Source organism: Callithrix jacchus, chromosome 19 (assembly GCF_049354715.1).
Source record: "Callithrix jacchus isolate 240 chromosome 19, calJac240_pri, whole genome shotgun sequence".
Lineage (NCBI taxonomy): Eukaryota > Metazoa > Chordata > Mammalia > Primates > Cebidae > Callithrix > Callithrix jacchus.
The window spans coordinates 52,163,526-52,189,110 of record NC_133520.1 but is presented as its reverse complement, the minus strand read 5'-3'; the positions used below and the strand labels follow the sequence as shown (position 1 = coordinate 52,189,110).

The following is a 25,585-nucleotide window of genomic DNA, read 5'->3' as shown; positions in this document are numbered from 1 at the left end:
CATAGTGGCTCATGCCTGTAATCCCAGTGCTTCAGGAGGCTGAGGTGGGCAGATTGCTTCAGATCAGGAATTCAAGATCAGCCTGGCCAACAAGTTACCATCAAGAGGCAAATCGATCAGCAGAACCAGGCTTAGAAATGAACATGATAGTGAAACTATCAGGCAGAATTGAAAATAACAATGATCAATGTAATAATTAATAAGGTAGATATCATGCATAAAAACATGGGGAATTTCAGTAGAGCAATGGAAATTATAAGAAAGCAGGAAATGAAAATTTTAGAAATAAAAATAGAGTCACAGAGATGAAGAATGTCTTTAATGGGCTAATAATAAACTTGACACAGATAAGGAGACAATTAGTATATTTAAAGATAGGCCATTAGAAATAATGCCAACTTAAAAAAAGAATTTAAAAATGGCACATCCAAGAGCTCTAGGATAATACTGAATAGTCTAATATTCATGTTATTGGAATCCCAGGGGGAAAAGAAAAGAGAGGAGGGAAGAAGACACATTTGAAGAGAGAATGAAGAGAAAATGGCTGATAATTTTCCAGATCATTGAAAGACATTAAATGCCAAATCCAAGAACCTTAAAGAAATTCAAGCAATAGAAATGCAATACACACACACACACACACACACACACACACACACACACGCTCCTGGATGTGTCATATTCAAATTGCTGACAGCAAAATATAAAGAGAAAATGTGAAGATAGCTAAAGAAAATAAATGCATATTACATAGATACATAGGAAATATTTTCCCTCATTTTGAGGGTGGCCCTTTACTTTCTTGGTAGTATACTTTGAAACACAAAAGTTTTTCATTTTGATAAATACTATTTATTCATATTTTTCATAACTTCTACATTTGGTGTCTGATCTAGGAAAATGTTACCCAATCCAATTTCACAAAGATTTAGTTCTGTTTTCTTCTAAGAGTTTTGTAGGCCTAGCTCTTACATTTAGGGTTAAGATTCACTTTGAATTATTTTTTGTGTTTGCTGTAAGAAACGAGTCCAGCTTTATACCTTTGCATGTGGCTATCCAGTTGTCCCAGTGCTATTTGTTGAAAAGTTTCCCCCATCGAACTTCCTTGACATCATTGTCTAAAATCAATTGACCATAAATGTAAGTTTTTCTCTACAGACTCTCAATTCAATTTCATGTATCTATATATCAACCTTTATGTCATTAACACACTAGCTTGATTATTATAACTTTGTAGTAAGTTTGAAATCAGAAAATGTGAGTCGTCCAACTTTGCTCTTTTTCAATAGTGCTTTAGTCTTTCCATTTATTTAGATCTTTAATTTATTTCAATGATGTTTTGAAATTTTCAGTGCACAGGTTTTTCATTTCATTTAAAAAATTTATCCCAAAACATTTTATTCTCCTTGATGATATTATAAAATAAAATAGTTTACTTAGTTTCATTTTGGATTGTTCATTGCTGACATATAGAAATACAATAGATTTTTATGTATTAATCATATATCTACATCCTTACTGGTTAGTTCAAATAGTTTGGGTTTTTTAAAGTTCCTTAGAATTGTGTGTGTGTGTACATATACACACATATATGTGTATATATGTATATCTATAAAATTAGTTGTGTATGTGTATATGTATGTATGTGTGTATATATGCGTATGTATATATATAAAATATTTCATTATCAAGTAAAGGTAGTTTTACTTCTTTTTTTGCAATCATGATGTCTTTTATTTCGTTTTCTTGCCTGACTGTCCTGGATAGAACCTCCAGTATAATGTTTGAATAGAAGTGTCAAGAGCAGGCATCCTTGCCTTCTTGATAATCTTAAGAGGAAAGCAGTGTTTTACCACTTAGTATGACATTAGCTATATTTTTCATAGATACCTTTTATCAGGTTAAGGAAGTTCTCTCTTTTTTTTTTTTTTGACACACAAAAGTTTTTAGTTTATTAATAAGCTTCTCGTGAAAAATCCACAACGGCCATAGATAACATCATTGCGGCACCTTTTACTCCTTCGGCTGTGTTCCAATCTCCAGCTCACTTCTTTTTGCCAGCACCAACGTTGGCCTTTGCAGTCCCCCTGACTTTCTTCATTCTGTTCTTGCGTTCCTTTCGTTGCTTTCTTGAGGTCTTCTTCTTCTCATACAGGCCATGTCTTGCAAGTCTATGTTTGGGTTCATTTTTCTTTGCATAATCCAGGGAATCATAAATCATGCCAAAGCCAGTTGTCTTGCCACCACCAAAATGAGTTCTGAATCCAAATACAAAAATGACATCCGGTGTGGTCTTGTACATTTTAGCTAGTTTTTCCCGAATTTCTGTCTTAGGCACTGTTGCCTTCCCAGGGTGAAGGACGTCAATGACCATTTGTTTCCTCTGAAGTAGTCGGTTGGTCATGAACTTTCTAGTGCGGATAGTTACTGTGTCGTTCATGATGGCGGCCTATCCTTAGACAGCCGAGGAGGAAAAGAGCGGAAGTTCTCTTTTATAACTAGTTTTTTGGATATTTTTTATTATTACAAGCCATTGTATTTTGTCAAAAAGTATTTCTGTTTCCATGGAGATTATATTAACTGATCTTTGTATATCAAACCAGCCTTGCCTGCCTTGGATAAATTGGATTTGGTTATAGTGTGTAATTATTTGTATAATCTTAGGTCATTAGCCGTGGTTGACATATTTTGTGCCGAATGCTTGCCTCTATGTTCATAAAAGATATTGCTTTGTAGTTTTCTTGTGACGGCTTTATTAGCTTTGTTATCATGATACTTCTGGCTTCAGAGAATGACTCAGAAAGAGCTCTCTGCTTCTGAAAATTCTGGAAGAGTTTATGAAGGATTGGTGTTACATTTATTCTAAACATTTTAAAAATTTACCAGTAAAGCCATCTGCAATTGGATTTTTCTTTTTTTGGAAAGTCTTTTTTTGCTGATAACTCAGTATCTTTACTTGTTCTAGATCTATTTCGATTTTCTATTTCTTCTTAAGAGAGAAGCCCATTGTTCTCTCTCCAGGGGCTACTGGTCTGCTGGTTTTCATGAGTATCTTGATTGGCCATTTGTTAGTTTTTATGGATAGAGGGCTAGGGAGAGGTTCTGAGAAATGAGCAAGTTACACCACCCCAAAGTTTAGGTTTTTACTAAGATGTAACTGTTTTTCTTGAATAAATGCTCCTCAGATTGTTGCAAGCCGTTGATTAATTTCCAAAGTTCCAAAAAACATTATTTGATTTTTTTCCCCCACAGTTCTTATTTCTCTGATAGAGGAACAGATTTTCAGACATTCTTATTTGGCCATTCCTACTTACATCACGAGCAAAGATTTATTTGTATGTGTCATAATTAGAAGCGACCTTACGAGTTCATCCAGGTCAAGTCTCTAATTTTATAGGTACACAGCAGAAGAACAGAAGATGTAATCTTCTTTTCTGAACTTAGGAGGTCGTAAGAGTTTCCTAACTTTGAGACTCTTAAAAGCAGGGGCTTTTTCTTTCTCACTGTATAGCCATAAGAGCCGAGTGCTGTTTGGCATGTGCCAAGCATACAAGAAAAAAGTTCATCTCTTTGCTTGTCTGTATATTTGATTAGAATCTCCACACCACTGCTGCCCTTGCAGTTTATAAATCAACTGGAAAAGTGAGGCTCTCTGGGGCCAAGAGTGGGGTGTGCCTGGTGTTAAATTCGGTATCTCTCTCACATAGAAATATCAGACAAATGGCAGAAGTCTTATAGACTCTGTAGTCTGGAAGTTTAATGTTGATGCCTCAGCCTATACCTTGATTAGTATTGATTTAGCTCAATTTTCTAAATATGTGACCTGTACATTTATAATAATCATCATTTTAACAATGAGATTGAAACCCTTGAAAAACCTGAAGAACATCCCAAAAGATGTAAGAACAATAGTGAAGGAAAACTATGTCTTTCAAGATACCTGCATTGTGTTACAATTTTTTGAAAACAGCTAAATTTATTCGCGCACTTCTTTAACAGATAGTTATTGAGTGCTTACCCTGTGCTAGGCCGTAGGCTAAGTGCTAGGGTTATAATGGTGCCTAAGACAAGCATGGCTTCCTTTCCTCTTAGACAGTAAATGGTAACTCCAATCCAAGCAGAAAATGAGAATGAGAGGTACTCAGCAGAGCACCTCATTCACAGCCATTCTGGATACATAGATAAATACTAAAATAATATCACTAGAGTACCTGCTGGCGTACTGCAAGTTCTTATGGGAGGTTGAAACCACTTTCAACTAAGTTCCCTGCATTACTCACCTTTTTCTCCGTCACTTGGTATCTCACTTCTCCAAGAATTCTGGTGTGGACTTGCCACACCTTCTGTGGTCGCTTCACTTTCATCTTTTCCATTTATTTTCTTCTTCATCCTCTCAAAGAAAAGCCTGATGGCATGTTTCCTTATTTAAATAGTTTGTTCCTTAAATATCCAACCCTGCGTTGGATGTAGGACTATGTAAAGAAAGTGAAAGTCACCAAGGGGATGGTACAGTTTCAGAGACTCCAGGACTTCTCTTCCCCATCAATGCTCGGCACTGTGTAATTAGAGAGTCTTGTTTCATTTCAGAAAGGTGTGGAATCTGCCTAAAATGCAAATACTCCTGGGGAAATTGTTGTTTTGAGCCTTACAAGTCATCTCTATATTGAAGTGAATGAGTTTATTTAAACGTTTTCTGAGAACAGATTTTGAGTGGGAAAGATAGAAAAATTGTGCGCAGTAGGTAACTGAAATTATTGAGGGAGGAGGTGGAAAAGGGAGGTTGAGGATGCCACCATCACGGAGAAGCAAGTCAGCTTTTCGCACTAGACTGAATTTCCTGTACTCTCAAACTATACTGCTAAGTTCCTTTAAAATGCTCTCAGAAATTACATTAACGATTAAAATTTTCTTAATGATAAGTACTCAAATTCCACTGAATATGACACCTGGGATGGAATTATACCTTTCATATATGAAAGGATTTGGAATTTCTCCCTGTGTATTCAGTGCCTCTGATGTATTTCTTTTTTGCAAACCCCCCTCACCCTAATCTTAAGGGTGATAACTCTTGGCTTTCTGTATACTGAATACTAAGTCAGTGGATTCAAAATTGAGATTAAAGAAGAACATAAATGAGATTCTTAGAATGATCAAAGAAGCACTGAAATTTAGGGATACAACTAAGTGCTTATTTTATAGATGAGAATACAGGCTGAAGTTTGGTTAGATCATTTGTTAAAATAGGGTACATTCCCAATCTTCTGCCATGCTTATATGTTAATTTCTGCCTCATACACACGAACCTAGATGTTTCCGTACAAATATTTTCACTCTCTTCAGGAATGCAGTTCAGATCGTAATCATTAATTATTCTTTTAGTTTCAGTAGGACTGTTTTGATCATTTTTTCAATTTTAACTAATTTTAATGATGTATTTTACAGTAATATTAGACAATACAGTTTTTAATATGAAAGAAATGTCTTAAATGAACCCAGCATTTAAGTGAATAGCAGTTGTGTGAAATTGTGTGTGATACCATCCAATATAAAATATGTGGACATAACAATTACAGACCATCTGTTAAACTGGCATCTTGTTGTACAGGAATGAAATTTCAATTAAATTTTATTATCAGGAAGTGTAAATGACAGATCCCATATGAAAGTCCACAGCCAGTAAACTGTCTAAATAAAGAGTGGGATGTCATACAGTTAATGAGTTGGATCGGGTTCCCTGATTACATACTTTGTAAATAATGTGCTTGTTCACCAGCTTTTGGAAATGAGAACTGCTGGTAAGGATGGTGGTTGTTTTTAAAGTGATGCCCATATGGAAGGTAAATTGGAATGATCGTGCAGCACAGTCCAGTCATCTGGTTAATGTATGAGTCACCACTTTAGCTGGAGAGACTGAAATTAAACCATGCCTGAGATAAAAGAATGACTTGAAAGTGGAGAAACAAAAATCAGATCTCAACCGTCTCTGATGAATTTTGATTTAGTGGAAGCCACGCATCCATGGCTCATAGACCCAGTCACAACTGCAAGGAACTGACGTCATGATCCAACAGCGGGTTCAGCTGTGGTTTTGAATCATCATGGAGGGAGCATGTCTAACAGTATCAGCAAGTCTCAGGACAAGGGTCTAGATTATTAATGGGAGAACAAATGAGCTTATAGTTTTTAGCAGCAAAATATGTCTCATAACTTATTGAGCAAGCTCCTCATTTTCTGATCGGTCACTGTTATTAATATCTATTATTGCTATGAGTAGCCAAGAAAAAAAGAAGTCATACCCCAAAAATCGAATTGCTCCAGTGGTAATGTGGAGTGTTATCCAAAAGAAGCCTAATTCTCATTCCCATAAAACAAGCTAAAAAGAATCTCGAGCCATTTCTCTTTACATAATTAAGTAGTGTTCTAATGGATCATAAAAAGCATAATCCACAGCTGTGGACCCTTGGAAAGTTATCCGAACTCTTTTTTTTTTTTTTTTTTATTACCATTTAACTTGTTTTAATGTTTCTTCACAAATGGTGAAAAATACTAAAGTACAGACAAGGAATAATCATAATGTTGTGACCAACATTATAAATATGGAATTATAAATTTAAAACATTTTCTGGTTTAAAAAATAAATCTGGTAGTCAATGCAGCTCTGCGGGGTCTCTGCATCTCATAGGGCCGATCTCTGCACTCCTGATGGTGCTCGCCTTTATCCATTTTTCCAGGTCCTCCACGTCCTCCTCTTCTTCCTCCCATCTGTTCCATCAAAGGTCCAGGGGGCCCCCCAGGGCCACCTCGTCTTCCTCCACCAAAGCCACCTCGGTCCATGCCCCGGCCACCACGGAAGCCACCTCTGTCTCCTCCACGGCCACCTCTGAACATTCCACCGGGACCACCACGATCCATGAGGCCACCTCTTCCTCCCCGCATGCCACCAGGGCCACCTCTGCCACGATCACCACCCAGGGGCGGGAAGGGTGGCGGGAGGAAGCCTTCAGGCTTTGGGGCCTTACACTGGTTGCACTCTGTTCTCCAGGCGAAGTTCTGGTTTCCACAACCCGGATTGGGACACTGCCAGTCTCCAGCTCTGTGCTGGACGTTTCCTCCGCCGGAGGGGTTCCCTCGGGAACCCCGGGGTCCTCTGGGAGGGAAGCCTCCTCTATCTCCTCCATGGCCTCCCATGCGACCCATGGGTCCCCCAGGACCTCCTGGGCCTCCTGGACCTCCACGGAGTGGTGGTGGCATCCCTCTGCCCTCACGGGGTGGCATACCGCCTCGCATACTGTTCATTGGAGGCTTCTTCCGAGCAAGAGAGACTTTAAGTTTGCTCCCTTGAAAGTCTTTACCGTCAAACCACTCCACGGCAGCCTTGGCAGTAGGTGGGTCTTCATAGGATACTGTGGCATCGCCTTTGGGCTTTCCTGTTTCCTTGTCCAGGTAGATGTGGATCATGGGTTGCCCAGTTCTCTTGTTCATCTTAACAACCCCACACTGCTTAAAGAAGTCTGCCAGATCATCTAGAGTCACATTATCATTTAATCCTTGTACATAAATTGCACTGTTGTCAGAATCTTCATCTGGATCTACAGGTGGGCCTAGATCAAGATCTGGCCCCTCGTCCATGGGTCCACCAGGCTTATTGAAGCCACCTCGCTCTCCAGCGCCCATTCCACCGTGTCCTCCTCCCTGCCCACCTCTGCTCATGCCTCCACGATCAAATCCCCCTCTTCCCCTGCCCCGGTTATCAGGGCCACTCATGCTCCGGTTCTCTCCTGGTCCGGAAAATCCTCCAGACTCCTGCCCATAAACACCCGTGCTACTGGGGTGGTCCTGTCGGAATGAACTCTGCTGCCCGTAGCTGCTGCTCTAGCTACTCTGCTGTCCATAGCTGCTCGGTTGCCCATGGGTGTTCTGCTGAGAGTAACTGCTTTCATCATAACTAGTCGGCTGTGTAGAGGAATAGCTGGTAGGAGGGTAGGATGGAGGTGTGGTAACTGGCTGCATAGGGTAGCTCCCAGGTACCTGGGGATAGCTGTAGTTACTCTGTCCATATCCTAGGCTGGGCTGGTTGTAACCTCCTGTGCTAGATTGAGGTTGACTAGTCTCAGTGGGCTTGTTACCATCCTGCGGTCTTGTAGGTGCAGTGGCTGCTGGCTGCTGCCCATAGGCTGGATAAGCAGGCTGAGTGCCATATGCAGACTGAGCTGCGTAGGAGGCCTGGGTGGTGGTGACCGTAGCAGTGGTGGGATCATAAGCAGCAGTGCCATACCCCTGGACAGGCTGGCTGTATGCCTGGGGGGCAGTTGGAGTAGTATAACCAGTGGGAGGCTGTCCATAAGAAGTTGCATAGGCGGTCTCCCCATAAGTTGCAGTGGTCTGAGCCTGGGTATAGCTAACATCAGTGGGCTGTCCATAGGTTCCATAGCTTTGTTGCCCATATGCCTGCTGGGTGGTCTGTGCATATCCTTGAGTGGGCTGGGCGGTGTAAGCACTGTAGCCCTGCTGTGCTGCAGCCTGGCTATAGGGACTGTAATCCGTGGACGCCATTTTCTCTCCTTCCTCCTCGTTCTCTCAACATCCGTCTCCCTCTCCCTGAACTCTTCCAGGACTTTTGCTGAGTAATATTTGTGTGATTTAGTAGGCAGGATACAGCATAGGACAGGATTTGCCAGAGGCATCATCAGCTGGCTGACCCGTCCACCATGGGCCCTGGTATTTCCACATTTCAAGGTTACTGAAAGGATACCATACCCCAGAAAAGGAACTCTTCAGTGAACTTTCACTGTTATGTTTGCTCTTGTAGTTTTTAATAAAGACTGAATTTTTTTTTCTTCTCCGTATTTGGCTTTTACTTGGAGGCCTCATATTTTGGAGGTAGGGTAGAAAAAGTAATATGTACTACTAAGGCCAAGACTAGCCTTGACAAGTGTCAAGAGTGCAGATGAGATCTTACTTAATTTTTTAAGAATTTTGTTATAGGATATAATTTGCAAACAATGAAAAACACAGCTCTTAAGTCTATCATTCAGTCATTTTTGACAAATGATACACCCATCTAATTCACACTCCTTTCAATATATAGAATATTTTTGTGACATCAGAAAGTCTTCTTGTGCCTCTTTCCCATCAATTCCCCTGCTTCCGACTCTCAGGCAACCACTGATCTGATTTTTTTTTTTTTTTTTTTTTTGAGATTGAGTTTCGCTCTTGTTACCCAGGCTGGAGTGCAATGGCGCGATCTTGGCTCACCGCAACCTCCGCCTCCTGGGTTCAGGCAATTCTCCTGCCTCAGCCTCCTGAGTAGCTGGGATTACAGGCACACACCACTATGCCCAGCTAATTTTTTGTATTTTTAGTAGAGACGGGGTTTCACCATGCTGACCAGGATGGTCTCGATCTGTTTTCCTCATGATCCACCCGCCTCGGCCTCCCAAAGTGCTGGGATTACAGGCATGAGCCACCGCGCCTGGCGATCTGATTTTTATCACCACAGATTCATTTTGCCTGTTGCAGAATGTCATGCTAATGGAATCAAACAGTATGTAGGCTTTCCTGTAAGGCTTCTTTCACTTGGAATGATGTCTTAGAGATTACTTCGTGTTGCATGTCACATGTATCAGTAGTTAATTTGTTTGTATTGATAAGGAGCATATTCTGTCATATAAATACAGCAACAGAGTTTGTCTTTATTTTTAGTGAATGAACTCTTGTACTGTTTCTTATTTGGAGCTAGTATAAGTAAAGCTGCAATGAACATTCTTGGGTAGTATTTTGGGGGACATTTTATTTTCCTTGAATAAACAGCTAGGAGTAGAATTTCTGGGTTATAGAGTAGGTATATGCTTAACTTTCTAAGAAGTCTTCTGGGTTCAAAGTCATTGCACCATTTTACACACCTACCAGTTGATCCATATCCTCACCAACATTCGATGTTGTTATTTTCTTTCAGTCTATCTCATGGGAAGGTAAAGGCTGAGTTACTTTCAAGGCATTAAAATATAACCACCACCTCAGACTTCTAAGATCTGAAGTCTGGAAATAGAGGACCTGGGTTTGAAGTGTATTCCAGCTCTCCAGGGATGAGGGCCTGGAAGGCCATGGCTGGAGTACAGGAAGATTTGATTCATGAGAATTCTAAAGTCTTTTTTTTTCTTTTTTACTAGTTGAGGGTTCCTAGAGGAAGATCATGTATCAGTTAAACTCCACCATTTTGCCTCTTTAAGTTCTGGGTACAGGTGCAGAATGTGCAGGTTTGTTACATAGATATACATGTGCCATAGTGGTTTGTGCACCTATCAACCTGTCATCTACATTAGATATTTCTCATAATGCTATCCCTCCCCTTACCCCCCCAGCCCCTGACAGGCCCCAGTGTGTGATGTTCCCCTCTCTATGCCCATGTGTTCTCATTGTTTGATACCCACTTATGAGTGAGAACATGTGGTGTTTGGCTTTCTGTTCCTGTGTTTATTTGCTGAGAATGATGGTTTCCAGCTTCATCCATGTCCCTGCAAAGGACATGAACTCATTATTTTTTATGGCTACATAGTATTCCATGATGTATACATGCCACATTTTCTTTAACCAGTCTAATTGATGGGTATTTGGGTTGGTTCCAAGTCTTTGCTATTGTGAACAGTGCTGCAATAAACATATAATAGAATGTGTCTTTATAATAGAATGATTTATAGTCCTTTGGGTGTATACCCAGTAATGGGATTGCTGGGTCAAATGGTATTTCTGGTTCTAGATCCTTGAGGAATCACCACACTGTTTTCCTCAATGGTTGAACTAATTTACACTCCCACCAACAGTGTAAAAGCGTTCCTATTTCTCCACATCCTCTCCAGCATCTGTTGTTTCCTGACTTTTTAATGATTGCCTTTCTAGCTGGCATATGATGGCATCTCATTGTGCTTTTGATTTGCATTTCTCTAATGATCAGCGATTATGAGTTTTTTTCATATGTTTGTTAGCCACATAAATGTCTTCTTTTGAGCAGTGTCTGTTCATATCCTTCACCCACTTTTTGGTAGGATTGTTTGTTTTTTTCATGCAATTTAAGTTTCTTATAGACTCTGGATATTAGCCCTTCATGAGATGGATAGATTGCAAAAATTTTTCTCCCATTCTGTAGGTTATGTGTTCACTCTGATGATAGTTTCTTTTGCTGTGCAGAAGCTCTTTAGTTTAATTAGATCCCATTTGTTAATTTTGGCTTTTGTTGCCATTGCTTTTGGTGTCTTAGTCATGAAGTCCTTGCCCATGCCTATGTCCTGAATGGTATTGCCTACTTTTCTTCTAGGGTTTTTAATGGTTTTAGGTCTTACATTTAAATCTCTAATCCATCTTGAGTTAATTTTTTTATAAGATGTAAAGAAGGGGTCCATTTTCAGTTTTCTGCACATGGCTAGCCAGTTTTCCCAGCACCATTTATTAAATAGGGAATCCTTTCCTGATTGCTTGTTTTTGTCAGGTTTGTCAAAGATCAGATGGTTGTAGATGTGTGGTGTTATTACTAAGATCTCTGTTCTGTTCTATTGGTCTATTTCTCTGTTTTGGTACCCAGTACCATGCTGTGTTGATTACTGTAGCCTTGTAGTATAGTTTGAAGTCAGGTAGCATGATGCCTCCAGCTTTGTTCTTTTTGCTTAGGATTGTCTTGGCTATGCAGGCTCTTTTTTAGTTTCATATGAAATTTAAAGTAGTTTTTTTTTTCAAATTCTGTGAAGAAAGTCAATGGTAGCTCAATGAAAATAGCATTGAATCTATTGATTACTATGGTCAGTATGGCCATTTTCATGATATTGATTCTTCCTATCCATGAGCATGTAATGTTTTTCCATTTATTTGTATCCTCTCTTGTTTTCTTGAGAAGCAGTTTGCAGTTCTCCTCACAGAGATCCTTCACATCCCTTGTAAGTTGTAATCCTAGGTATTGTATTCTCTTTGTAGCAATTGTGAATGGGAGTTCACTCATGATTTGGCTCTCTGTCTATTATTGATATATAGGAATCCTTGTGATTTTTGCACATTGATTTTGTATCCTAGACTTCTCTGAAGTTGCTTATCAGCTTAAGAAGATTTTGGGCTGAGACGATGGTGTTTTCTAAATATACAATCATGTCATCTGCAAACAGAGACAATTTGACTTCCTCTGTTCCAATTTGAATGCCCTTTATTTCTTTCTCTTGCCTGATTGCCCTGGCTAGAACTTCCAATACTATGTTGAATAGGAGTGGTGAGAGAGGGCATCCTTGTCTTGTGCTGGTTTTCAAAGGGAATGCTTCCAGCTTTTGCCCATTCACTGTGATATTGGCTGTGGGTTTGTAATAAATAGTTCTTATTATTTTGAGATATGTTCCATCAATGCTTAGTTTATTGAGTGTTTTTAGCATGAAAGGGTGTTGAATTTTATTGAAGGCCTTTTCTGTATCTATTGAGATAATCATGTGGCTTTTGTCACTGGTTCGGTTTATGTGATGGATTACATTGATTGATTTGCTTATGTTGAACCAGCCTAGCATCCCAGGGATGAAGCCAACTTAATCGTGGTGAATAAGCTTTTTAAGGTGCTGCTGAATTTGGTTTGCCAGTATTTTATTGAGGATTTTTGCATCAATACTCGTCAGGCATATTGGCCTGAAATTTTATTTTATTTTTTTTGTATCTCTGCCAGGTTTTGGTATCAGGATGATGCTGGCATCATAAAATGAGTTAGGGAGGAGTCCCTCTTTTTCTTTTGTTTGAAATAGTTTCAGAAGGAATGGTACCAGCTCTTTGTACCTCTGGTAGAATTTGGCTGTGGATCCATCTGGCCCTCGGCTTTTCTTTGGTTGGTAGGCTATTAATTACTGCCTCAATTTCAGAACTTGTTACTGGTCTCTTCAGGGATTCAACTTCTTCCTGGTTTAGTTTTGGTGGAGTTTATGTGTCCAGAAATTTATCCTTTTTTTCTAGATTTTCTAGTTTATTTGTGTAGAGGTGTTTATAGTATTCTCTGATGGTAATTTGTATTTCTGTGGGATCAGTGGTGATCTCCCCTTTACCATTTTTATTGAGTCTATTTGATTCTTCTCTCTTTTCTTTATTAGTCTGGCTATTCTCTTTTGTTAATCTTTTCAAAAAAACAGTCTCTCAGACCACAGTGCAATCAAATTAGAACTCAGGGTTAAGAAACTCGCTCAAAACTGCACAACTGGATGAAAACTGAACAACTTGCTCCTGAATGACTACTGGGTAAATTACGAAATTAAGGCAAAAATCAGTAAGTTCTTTGAAAACAATGAGAACAAAAACGCAATGTACCAGAATCTCTGGGACACAACTAACTCAGTGTTTACAGGGAAATTTATAGCACTAAATGCCCACAGGAGAAAGTGGGAAATTTCTAAAATCGACACTCTAACATCACAATTAAATGAACTGGAGAAGCAAGAGCAAACAAATTCAAAAGCTAGCGGAAGACAGGAAATAACTAAGATCAGAGCAGAAGTGAAGGAGACAGAGACACAAAAAACCCTTCAAAAAAATCAGTGAATCCAGGAGTTGTTTTTGTTGAGAATTCTGAAGTCTTTATCCATACCCAGGCCAACTCTCTAATACTTCCTTTTTCTCACTGTCACTCCCTGCATCTTTTGGGCACCACATCCCATGAACCCGGCCTCCCCATAGCTCCTTTTGCAGTCTCCACTCATCACTTCCCAGCTTTTGTGCTTTGCTGTGGTCCTTCATTATTTTTCCTCTGCACGACTGCAAGTTTCCTAATCACTTGACCTGCCCTGGAAAGGGATAATTCTACAATGTGGGTCTCCTCAAAACACCATCCAGTTTAAACACTTTCAGTGGCTCCTCATTTCCTATAAGATTTAAACAAATAACAGCTGATGTGTATTAAGGGTTCAGGCTGTGCCAGGCACTGTATTAAGCACTTGATTCTGTTACTGGATTGCTCTTTGAAAAAACTATTTGTATTAGCACCATTTATATATGATGAACCAAGGCTTAGAGAATGTAAGTGACTCCCCAGAGTCACACATCTAGTCGGTGGCAGAGTTTGGAATTGAACCCAGATGCATTAGACTCCCAAACCTGTGAACTTTATGGATACAGGATAAGCCCTTAATCAAGCTTCTTAGGAAATGTCTCAGCAGGAAGCTGTAGTTCCCAGATGGGACAGAGTAAGAAGCAACTTGGGCCCACTCCCCAGTGAAAAAAAGCAAAACGAGTGAAAACTAGATAAAACAAACAACTATTTAGAATCGCTGAAAATTTTCCTAATGGTATAAACAGCAAATGAAGAATAATTGTCCAGGAACGTCTACTAAAACTCAGTAAGAAAAGTACAATTAATGTTTGTGGTATCTGAGCCACAACCACCTGCTCCCTGTCTCTCCCTTCACCGCCTGCTCAGCTCGGTTGATTTGACATAAGCTGTACTCCAGACAGGTTGGGACCAAGAAGGCAGGGCTTCCTATACCCTCAGTTCCAGTTAAGGATCATTGTATCTCACTGGAAGGGGCAGGCTGCCGACATATCTCATTCTCTCCAACCTCAAGTTGAAGAGGCTACATTCCTGGTGAAAGCCTAAATTCTCATTCCCTTGAGAGTCAGAGTCAATCCTCAGGAGTGACTCTGCTAGTCAATTCTCAGGAGATGGAGGCTCTTCCCAAGTCAGGGAAGGCTGAAAATACTGGGGTCCTTTTTGCCTCATCCCAACTTGATAATAAAGCAGAGATTGAACATCAGGAGAAGAAAGCTGAGGAGACTAGAGACTATCTCCCATTCAGCACACAGAATAGTGGCTCAGATGTTTTGCTAGGAGGAGAGGCAATCAATTAGAAGAGTGCACCAGAGCTTTCCAAAGGAACCAACTATCTGAAACAATGTAGGGAAGTTGAAACCTAAGGGAGCTGTCGAAAACAATAGCTCCTCTTTAATTAAGATCAACAGGGCTGGATATAGTGGCTCATACCTGTAATCCTTGCACTTTGAGAAGCCGAGGTCGGTGGATCACTTGAGGTCAGGAGTTCAAGACCAGCCTGGCCAATATGGTGAAACCCCATCTCTACTAAAAATACATAAATTAGCCAGGCATGGTGGCACATGCCTGTAATCCCAGCTACTCAGGAGGCAGGAGAATGACTTGAACCCAGGAGGTGGAGGTTGCAGTGAACCAAGATCGCGTGCCACTGCACTCCAGCCTCAAAATAAATAAATAAATACATACATACATACATAAGAGCAACAGGTTAGACCATGGACCTCCTAATTCACGAGAGATAGCATAAAATAAACTTTGCTTCAATATCTTGGGATGGGATGTAGGGGTTGGAGTGGGCAGAATAACTGGATGATTTTCCCCCTCTCTAATTCTAAATTCTCAGGAAAATACATCATATCCTGTACTTGGTTGGAAAAGAGCAGAAATCCTTGGTTAACAGGACTACGTGCAATGGTGCAGAAAGCATTCTCTAAAGAAAAATCAGGGAGGAAGCAACAGTGCATAGAGAATCCAACAAACACTAAGGATTTAAGTTAAAATGTCAGAGGTAAGAAAGTGGTAACTCTTGGAGGAATGTTTTTGAGCAGTAAGCAGGTGGATTAGAAGAAACAGCAATGGCAAGATAAATTAGTTTTTCTTCTTTTCTTCAGAACCACTGAGAATCTATTACATGCTATATATATATATATATATATATAAACGCAGGTGTATGATGACAGCCATTTCTGGTTTGAATTCACACTTGTATGGCAAAGACTATGTGTGGCGTGTAAGCATTTTAGCTTTGTCTAATTTATCTGGAGACTCATTACCTTCCCTAATGCAATGAATGAAGGTTCTTAACCTTTCAACTACGTGACATGGATAGTTCTGTATATCTAAGTGAAAACATATTTCTGGAGAATGCTTACATTCTAGGACAATTGAAAAATAAGAGATAATTAAAAGCTGAGTTTTATTTTACTGCATATTACTTATATTCAGGTTTTGGTAAGTGAGCTTCTCTTTCTTTCCTTCTTCTTTCCTCCCCTCCCCTCCCCTCCTTCCCTCCCTTTCCTTCCCCTTCTCTCTTCTCTTCTCCTTTCCTTCCCTCCCTCCACAACTATCTGCCCAACATTTGGTATAGAAGAGCAGGATTAGGCCAGTGTGGTGGCTCACACCTGTAATCCCAGCAATTTGGGAGGCCAGGGCAGATGGATCACAAGGTCAGGAGTTGGAGACCAGCCTGGACAACATGGTGAAACCCCATCTCTACTAAAGATACAAAAAAAATTAGCCAGGTGTGGTGGAGTGTGCCTGTAATCCCAGCTACTTGGGAGGCTGAGGCAGGAGAATTGCTTGAACCTGGGAAGTGGAGGTTGTGGTGAGCTGAAATCGTGCCATTGTACTTCAGCCTGGGCAACAGGGTGAGGCTCCATCTTAAAAAGAAAAAAAAAAAAAAGAGCATGATTATACAGAAGCCAACTGCCCAGAAATTCTTCAGCCTCAGGGACAGAAGGGGTGGTGATATGTATAGTGAGAAGACTGGACCCTTTTTAACTGAAAAATAAAAGCAGATAGGGAGAAAGAGAATGATGTTAAATCATAGTTAGCAAGAAGACACAAGAGTATAGTAGAGGTAGGAGCAAGTTATCACTCTAGAAATTTTCTTTCAAACCATTTTGAAGGGAAGTGTTTAAAAATGGCAGAAAGAGTGTGAGAGTGAGTGAGGGCGAAACAGAGAATAAGTGCGATGAGGGACTGTGAATTGATCTATAAAGATTTTATCTTAACATGCCATTGAATATAGTTGAGAATAAAATGATTACTGTACAATTATATATTTTATGTTCTGTACTGAATACATAAGCCCAATCTTAAACTGCGGATGGAGATACGAATTGTTTAGCTCATACAAAATATTCAAACAATTGTACCCAAATTACAATAAGATTTACAGAAAAAATCCCAAAGGACTGTAATTTTATAATTTTCTGCTTTTGTTCTCTTGGGAAGGATTTGAGGACATTTGACAGTATTGTAGGAAATCACCTGCAATGGCACTGGGGAAGGATGATGATGTTCTGGGGTGAATGTGGCCCCTGAATGCACGGTCAGCCTGCTGCCCCCACACCCGGACTGAGCTGCACCTGCGTCCTGAAGGAAAGCCCTAAAGCAGGGGCCAGACTCCACTGCCTGGAAGTAGAAGCACCTGGAGAGCCTTCACAGCTATCGATGCCTGTGGCTACTCTACACCAATTAAACAGCATCTCTGGGGACATGGACCAGGCATAGCTATTTTCTCAAACCTCCCCAGGTAATTGCAATTTCAGAAAGAGGTGAGAATTAGAAAGACTTGGGAGAAATAGAACAACAAATAAAATTGTTTGTAGGACTGACTGGGACTGAACAGAGACGAGGTCTGTGGAAAAAAGGGGCTAGAGATGATTAAACACAAGAGAGAAGGGGAAGGGAGGTTTCAGACTGAGTGACCGAGGAATGTTCATGTTCTGTCCAAAGCGAGAGAGCTAAGCACTTCTTTTCCCAACAGCCTGAAACCAGAAAGCGAGCACAGAAGACTGGATACTGTTGGAATTCCTTGAGAAGAGGGAATCCTTAAGAAACTTCAAACTACAGTGGACAGTGGTTCCTGCAGACAAAGATCTTGAGTCTTATCAACATCAAAGAACTCCACATATACAATAGCAAGAAAAGCTTTGAAGAGCAAGATTTCTCCACAGCATAGAGGTGGCTGCTGGGCAGAGACAGCTATGTTCTTCCTGGGGAAGGCATGAGCAGGATGGTGGAGCGAAAGGTCCCAAGCATTAAGCTTTTAGTGATAAAACAGACCCCAGAGGCTGAAATCTTCAAAAGGCATCTGTGAACAAAATATGGCATTTCAAATAGAGCTGCCAAGTCAATCATGGGACACCTGAGTAAATTTGTATTTTACATAAACAATGAATAACTTTTTAGAATTTTATGGGATGTACTGATATTAAAACCTTACGAATTGATTATCTGAAATTCAAATTTAAGTGGGCATCCTGTACTTTTATTTACTAAACCTGGCAACTCTTACTCCCAGTGACATTTTAGTAATTTCTAAAATATTTTTGGAAAGTGGGAAATGGCCAAATCCTAAAACCAGACCCACCTGCACACCCAGATGAGTGGGACCAGCTGAAATTGCAGTGAAATCATGGTATGATGGGAAAGCAAATGTCCAGTCAGTTCAGCCATCATGCTCAGTGTGAGCAAAAGGTTCAAAATGGTGACAAAAAGGTATAATAATGTCTTCTAATAAGTTCTTACAAAGGGAGTGTGCACTATGCAGTCTTCTTGAATGATAGTCAGTATACTGGACATCTGTCAATAGGCTATAGGACTCTTGTCCCAGGAAGGGGACAGAGATGATAGAAGCAGCGTGCTGGGATCCTGGACCAGAATCTAGAAGTAAGGCCCCGGAGGGAAGCTTGGTTAGAGAAACGGGGTTACCACATCAGGTCAAAGCGGCCGCAAGGGCGACAACGTACATATTTGGTCAATACAGCCTTAGTAAATACACCTAGATGGCCTATCAGAGAATTTTCCATGTAAGAATGTTATTGTTCCAAAAAGCCTCATCTCTGTTTAATTTATAATTGTTTAGTGTTAAAGATTTCCAGTAGCACAAGAATCCTGTTCTCTTCACATTGAATGCAGATTCTTCGCATTGGCCAGACCTGTAGAAGAGTCAGAGGTTCATTGCTCAGAAATAGTGAGAATTGGATTTTAACAACACTGTATGGTCTTTTAAACTTTCGTTTGCAAATGTTTCAACAACAGTTTCCTTCTTGGCGCTCTGTGAAGCTGGAGTAAAACTGAGAGTTCGTGCTTTGCTAAGTTGTATATAACATGTAGTAAGGTCACAATCACTTAGGAAGCAACCCTGGGGCCTCTAAAAATGCCATTAAGCACATGTAGTGGCACACACCTATAATTTCAGCACTCTGGGAGGCTGAGGTGGGCAGACTGAATGAGTCCAGGAGTTTTAGACTACCCTGGGCAAAATAGATAAACCCCATCTCTAACAAAAATACAAAAAATTAGCCAAGCGTGGTGATGTATGCCTGTAATCTCAGCCACTTGAGAGGTTGAGGTAGGATAATCACCTGAGCCCAGGAGGTTGAAGCTATGGTGAGACACTGGGCAACCAGAGTGAGACTGTGTTAAAAAAAAAAAATTAAAAATTACCCAGGCGTGGTGACACATGCCTGTAGTCCCAGCTACTCAGGAGGCTGAAGTGGGAGGATTGGTTGTGCCCAGGAGGTTGAGCTGCTGTGAGCTGTGATTGTGCCACTGCACTCAGCCTGGGGGACAGAGTGAAACCCTTTTCAAAAACAAAACAAAACAACACCAACCAAGCAAACGACAACACGACGCTACTGTTTGTGAAGGCTTTTACGCTGTGTTTGCATCACCCTCCCAAACAGCTCATTTCAGTATAAATGCTCACTTGGGAGGATCATCTAGTTAAATTAATGACTTGATTTAAAGGTAGAACAATCGACTGACTGATCTGAAGCTGTCTGCTCAGTGAAGTGTCTTGAACAGGGCTTGGCTTCCATCAGTTTGGCTTTGTAATGGAGTAGAATGATACTGATTATGTTAGATCTTATTAGCAACTTTTGATATCTTTCACCTCCAGCAGTTAGATAAACATTAGAAATCTAACTGAATTAAGTTCTAAACGTGGACGAATTTTGTGCCAAAGCAATTTCTATCTTTAAGAAGGTACAGAATGACATGGTTCTGCTTTTAGAATTAAGATCAGAGTTCAATGGCTGACTGGTTTCTGAAGTTGGATGCTGGATATATCACAGCCTTCTTGGGTATGAGTTAGCAGTAAATGGCTGGGTAAAGGGCCGATAAAAGGGGTACTTGTAATCTGGGCAAAGGTGGCCTTAGAATTAAGAAAGTGTTGAAGTTCCTTTATCTTTTCTCTCACCTTTATAGTATATACCCAAAGACAAATGTACAGATTATTTTTACTCCTTTTATAATTGAAATACAAAAAAAGAGAAAATTTTGGCAACTTCAGAAACCACCTTGTTACTTTATTGTGGGTGTCCATCATTGTATAAACCAATTTAATAGGGTGCTATGGTTGCCAAAGAGTCTGATCTCCAGATTTTCTCAGCACTTCCCATCTGCTCACACGATAGCCAGGAGATGTTTGCTTTCCTGGAGATAGCATAATGCTTTAAAACTGCCTGAAGAAATCTACTCACCCAAGCTGTTTTAATAAGGTTAAGTATATAAAATATTCATCCCACAGGATATATGCCCATATGCCGTCTTCTCATTAGTCACAAAAAATGGACGCTTAATTATTCTGGTCTCTAAGGTCCATCTTTGTGGTTAGGCTCTGAGGGACTCCATGAACCAGGCGGTCTTACTTACCAATGACAGTGTCTTTATCCAGTGCACAGGACCTGCTCCATGTTGTCGTGGTAGTTTATCTGTCTATCTGTCTTGTCAATGCTTATTCCTTGCTGTCAACCGTCTCAACATGTTTGGAGGCAGATGGGCCCCTGGCACTCTCCATGGTATTCTTCCCATCTCCTCTTGGGCTGTCATATGCTCTCAAACACACGTAGGAAACACTGAAATTTTGCTCTTTCTTCTAGAGAGTCTACAGAGCCAGGAAGGAAGTTGTTGCTTATAGACATGCAATAAGAAGACCATATACTGTTGCCTGGAATCCTACTTCCTCGGGCCTCTGAAAGACCATCCAGTCATCACCCACATTAGGCACTGAATGGAGAGAGAATAGGTGTGTGTATCATTAAGATTACATTTTCCCAGAGGCAGAGTTGTCTGCACTTTCTTTTTGCAGTAATTTTAAATCAGCATGCATTTCAAATAGTACATGTATATTTCTACAGCAGACATTTTTTTATACCTAGTTAGGTATAATATAACTATTAGATACATATTTATATTTTAAATAAAATATATTTATTATTATATATCTATTTTAATTGCCTATTAGACACTTTAATATACTATTTATCTATTTTGATCCACTACAGATATTATTATACACCTATTTATATGCCTAGATACCTATTTAAGTGTCTATCTATATCTCTGTCTATAAATATAGATCTCAAATGATGCCTACCTAAACATTAAAAGCAGTTCTCTCTAGCTGGTATAATTATAGGTGGATTTTATTTCCTCCTATCAGCTTTGGGTAGTTAAAAATTTTTCAACCAAAAATATGCTTTACTTGTGTAACGATGGAAAAAAAATGTTAAAACAACCCTTTCTAAACTAAAAACAGGATCTTTATGTGAGTGTAAATGATGTATGACTACCCCAATTATAAAAGCCATGGAAATTCACAGATAGCCTCACGTCTGTCTCTCCCACAGAACGTACATCAGCAACGCACGCGTGTGTTCCTTTTGCACCGCATCACCGCTCCCCTGAAGAGGCCCGGCTCACGCAAGGACAACAAGAAGCACGCAGCAAAGAGTAGATTGGGGTCGGGCAGAGCAATTGCAATCTTCCACTTTGATTTCCTGAGAAAATAGTGGTGGGCAGGAACGTACTATAAAAAAAGAGAGTAGGAGGAAACTGGTGTTAGTAACTGTCTATTTATGGCCCAGGGATTTGATGTGTCTGTTGTCTCCTTTTTCCCTCATAATCTAGCATCACTCCTGTTTTGCAGATAAGGAAACTGAGGCTTGAAGAGTCGTTCTTTGTGACTTCCGAACCTACTGCAGAGACAGTGCTTGAACTGATCCTAAAAGTTGCCCCTTTTCCCTCTCTACCTCGCTGTGTTATGTTTTCCAGCTTCTAGAGAAGATGAGGCAGATCCATGCGACAGACACATGTCAGTCACCCATAACCACACTGCTTCTCTAGTGCTTTCCTACCGCGGGAAGCAAACACCCCCCAGACTTTCTCAGGCTATACTTTCATGAGCCTTTTGGTTACGAACTCACACAATTAACGAAATTGTTTTGGACTTTTGATAATGAAGCCCGTGCATGTTGAGACTAAGGTTCTGACATCTACCATGGTACAGTTTATGTTAACTAGATTACATCAATACAAATTATCATTTGAAGTGTCACAAAATCTTGCCCTGAAACCCCTGGTTAATCCTCCTAATTCTCCTTTCTTAACCCCAATCGATTACAAGCAGAATGGGTAAATACAGGAGAAATCTTTGATCCACCTTCCAATTGGCCAACTAATTTTGACTTGCAACCTGAATGTGACACTTGACTTGGAGCCCGAGAAACAGCCTGGTCCTGCCTCCCAGGCTACAGCCGGAGAAGCTCTGTTCGGGAGACTGAGGCACATGACGGGAGCTCTCCATGGGTTTGGAAATCATTTCTTTTTTCCGCCTGTCACCTATTTTCCAGAAGCCACCACTCAACGTTGACAGAGGACAGATTCTAACACAGTCTCTTCTCATGTTTGAAGCTGTAATGATCACTCTTCACCAGGTGAAACTTGTAGTTCCTTGACGCCTATCTAAGACTGAGTGTTTATTATGTGTTCTCCTTGTATTCTCTCTCTCCTTTCTCACACATCTTATGGAGAAGGTCCTATGGCTTCAGGCCCCTCTCCATCCTGGTCTGCCTTGTTTAACATGTTGTAAATTGACAAAAGTATCTTAATACATGGGGCCTATAAAGTTACCCAAGTAAAATGTTATTAATCACACCTGTTTCACCTTCAACTTCATCCTTTCACAATGGTATGTGTATAAATCTCCCTCTGACCCTGTCCTTTTTCTCCCTTCCTCTTTCTTTTTCTATCTCTTTTGCCCAAAGTGTAATGTATTCCACATGCACAATATGGAACTGTTCTTTTTTCAGTTAACATATATCATGGATATTCCTCTTGGTTAATGTATACAGATCTATTTTCAGAATCTGCACAACAGCCATTATTTGGATGTAACATAATTAACTCAACCATTTTCTTCTTGAGGAATATGCCACTTGTTTCTTTTTCTTTTTCTTTCCTTGTGTGTGTGTATGTACATTTTACCTTCCCTCCTTTTTTTCATTCCTTCTGTCAACTGAAAAATTACACAATTTATATATTTAGAAAGGGGACTTTATTTTTTTTTTCATTTTTTTATTTTTGAGACGGAGTTTTGCTCGTTACCCAGGCTGGAGTGCAATGGCGCGATCTCGGCTCACTGCAACCTCCGCCTCCTGGGTTCAGGCAATTCTCCCGCCTCAGCCTCCTGAGTAGCTGGGATTACAGGCACGCCCACTGTGCCCAGCTAATTTTTTTTGTATTTTTAGTAGAGATGGGGTTTCACCATGTTGACCAGGATGGTCTCGATCTGTTGACCTCATGATCCACCCACCTCGGCCTCCCAAAGTGCTGGGATTACAGGCGTGAGCCACCGCGCCTGGCACTTTATCATGTTTTTAAGGTTTCTCTGGGGTCCCCTTGACCAAAAGAGGGTCTGTCCAGTTGCTTGGGGGGCTTAAGATTTTATTTGTAGCTCTCACTTTCTTCCCCATCTCCCTACTTCCTCTTTCTTTCTTGAAACTCAATATATAAAGTTGCAATAAGCATCTAGCTATTTTTCTTTTGTCTTTTGGCACTGTTATTTCTATAACAAATACTGCCAAGGAGCCGAAGTTTGCACCTCTTTCACCCATGTAAGCAGGTACTTATTTTTCCACAACCTTATCAGTGATGGACATTATCATAAATTTTAAACTGTACCTACTAGTTTTTTAAAAGTTTTCCTATTTTTATTGCATTATTTGCGTTTTTTTGCATCAATATTTAAAAGTCTTTGACTATGAAGGATATTAACTCTTTGGTTGCCGTGTGTGTTCAGTAATTTTTCCTACTATTTGATTTTTGGCTTTATCTATGATATCCTTCATTATACAAAATATTTTAAATTAATATATTTTCTTTATGAGTCTTGAATTTCCTGTCTTGGGTAAGAATGTTTCACTCATCCCAGGGTTATACAGACATTTGCCTACATTTTCTGATATGTTTACTGCTTGATTGCTGCATTTATATCTTTAATTCGTCTTAGGTTTGTTTTTGCACATGGAATGAAGTTGAAATCTACTGTATTTTATTCCTGACAGGTAAACAAAATCTTTTTTCTCACTGAAAATAAATTTCACATTTATCTTATATTCTTGGTTTTTCTGTTCTAGTTCATCCATTTCTTTGCCAACCCCTTACTATTTGATTAGGGTTATTATAGTTTTAGCTGGTAAGGTTTGTTCCCCACCCCTCCAAACTAGTTCCAGAAAACACCAAATGCATTGGAATTCTGATCAAGATTGTCTTGAAAATACACACTCATTAAGGGAGATTTTTTTTTTTTTAATGGTAAGTTCAGCACAAGGTAAACCTCCCAGTTCATTTGGCTCTGGTTTTGTGTCTTTCAATAAGATCTTGTAGCTTGCTTCCGTGGGTCCTGCCCCCTCTTGCTAAATTTTAAAACTATATATAAAATTAAAACAACTTTTCTAGATTCTGTTCAGCTCTCATATTCTAAACTCTCTTCTTTACACTAGTGCCTCTTAAAACCGTCTTCATTGGAATCGCATTGTAAAATACTTATAAAAATGTATATTCTGGTGGGGTGTGGTGGCTAACACCTGTAATCACAGCACTTTGGGAGGCCGAGACAAGCAAATCACCTGAGGTCAAGAGGTTGAGACCAGCCTGGCCAACATGGTGAAGCCCCATCTCTACTAAAAATACAAAAATTAGCTGGATGTGGTGGCGGGTGCCTGGAATGCCAGCTATTCAGGAAGCTGAGGCAGGAGAATCGCTTGAACCCGGGAGGCAGAGGCTGGAGTGAGCCAAAATCGCACCACTGCACTCCAGCCTGGTGACAGAACGAGACTGTCTCAAAAAAAAAAAAAAAAAAAAAGGATATTCTTCTGTCCCCCAAAACTTAAGTCAAAATCTCTGGGCATGCCCCAGAAACCTGCACTTAAATGAATTCCTACAGGTGGCACCTGCTTTCATTGAAAGCAGAGGGCATTGCTTTGTCTACTTTACCCAAATAGGACCGAATATGCAACCTCTCCACACCTCAATGTCTTGAGTTGGAACAGATCAGTTTCCAACACCTTCTCCCACATGAACTTGTTAACAAGCCCATTCCACTGCTTTGGAGCCACAGGGTTGATGTTTGCTTCTCACGAGGAGCACACCAGCATCTCTCAGGGTACATTTTCAAAATGAGCTGATAATGACTAAGCCCATCCTTGTTGATTCTGGCAAGGCTGAAAATAGCAGCAACCAGCAAATATTTTGCCCTTCCTGTGGCTTCTGGCAGTGTTGCAGCTGTTGCCTCATCTAATGAATGTGCCAGGCCTAAGGGCAAAGACACTTAATTAGGTTAGGGTGAGCTTCAAAAACTCCAGAGTGGGCAGAGCTGTAATGCCCACCACACTTTCTCACTAAGAATACTCAATGCCTGCAGAGAATAATTATCCCAAGAAGCCATGTTCCTTTCCCCAACCCCTCCCTTTTTTGGCTGTTTTATTTGAGATCTATGACCCGATAGATTTACTCATTCAAGGA

General features: G+C 40.2%; 1 protein-coding gene, 1 long non-coding RNA gene and 1 pseudogene across 4 annotated transcripts in view; 1 reads left to right on the top strand and 2 right to left on the bottom strand.

Moving 5' to 3' along the window:
• LOC118149430 (uncharacterized) overlaps positions 1–18,268 on the top strand; it is a 114,050-nt gene extending 95,782 nt beyond the window's left edge. For both annotated transcript variants that reach the window (XR_004736822.3, XR_013530012.1), the window contains exons 3-5: positions 15,393–15,557; positions 17,006–17,306; positions 17,541–18,268. This is a non-coding gene — a long non-coding RNA (uncharacterized LOC118149430). The remainder of the gene's footprint in view (positions 1–15,392; positions 15,558–17,005; positions 17,307–17,540) is intronic.
• LOC100397481 (small ribosomal subunit protein eS24) lies at positions 1,940–2,480 on the bottom strand. The gene has a single exon (XM_008985792.5). It carries the CDS (start codon positions 2,438–2,440, stop codon positions 2,045–2,047), a length of 396 nt encoding a protein of 131 aa, XP_008984040.1. The 5' UTR covers positions 2,441–2,480; the 3' UTR covers positions 1,940–2,044.
• On the bottom strand, positions 6,504–8,579 carry LOC100895215 (RNA-binding protein EWS pseudogene; annotated as a pseudogene). The gene has a single exon (XR_013529649.1). The product of XR_013529649.1 is annotated as an RNA-binding protein EWS pseudogene (transcript).
• Positions 18,269–25,585: the final 7,317 nt, after the last annotated feature.

Bases quoted from the DNA above. Each gene is read 5' to 3' on its own strand.
- LOC100397481 (XM_008985792.5), bottom strand. From the start codon at position 2,440: ATGAACGACACAGTAACTATCCGCACTAGAAAGTTCATGACCAACCGA.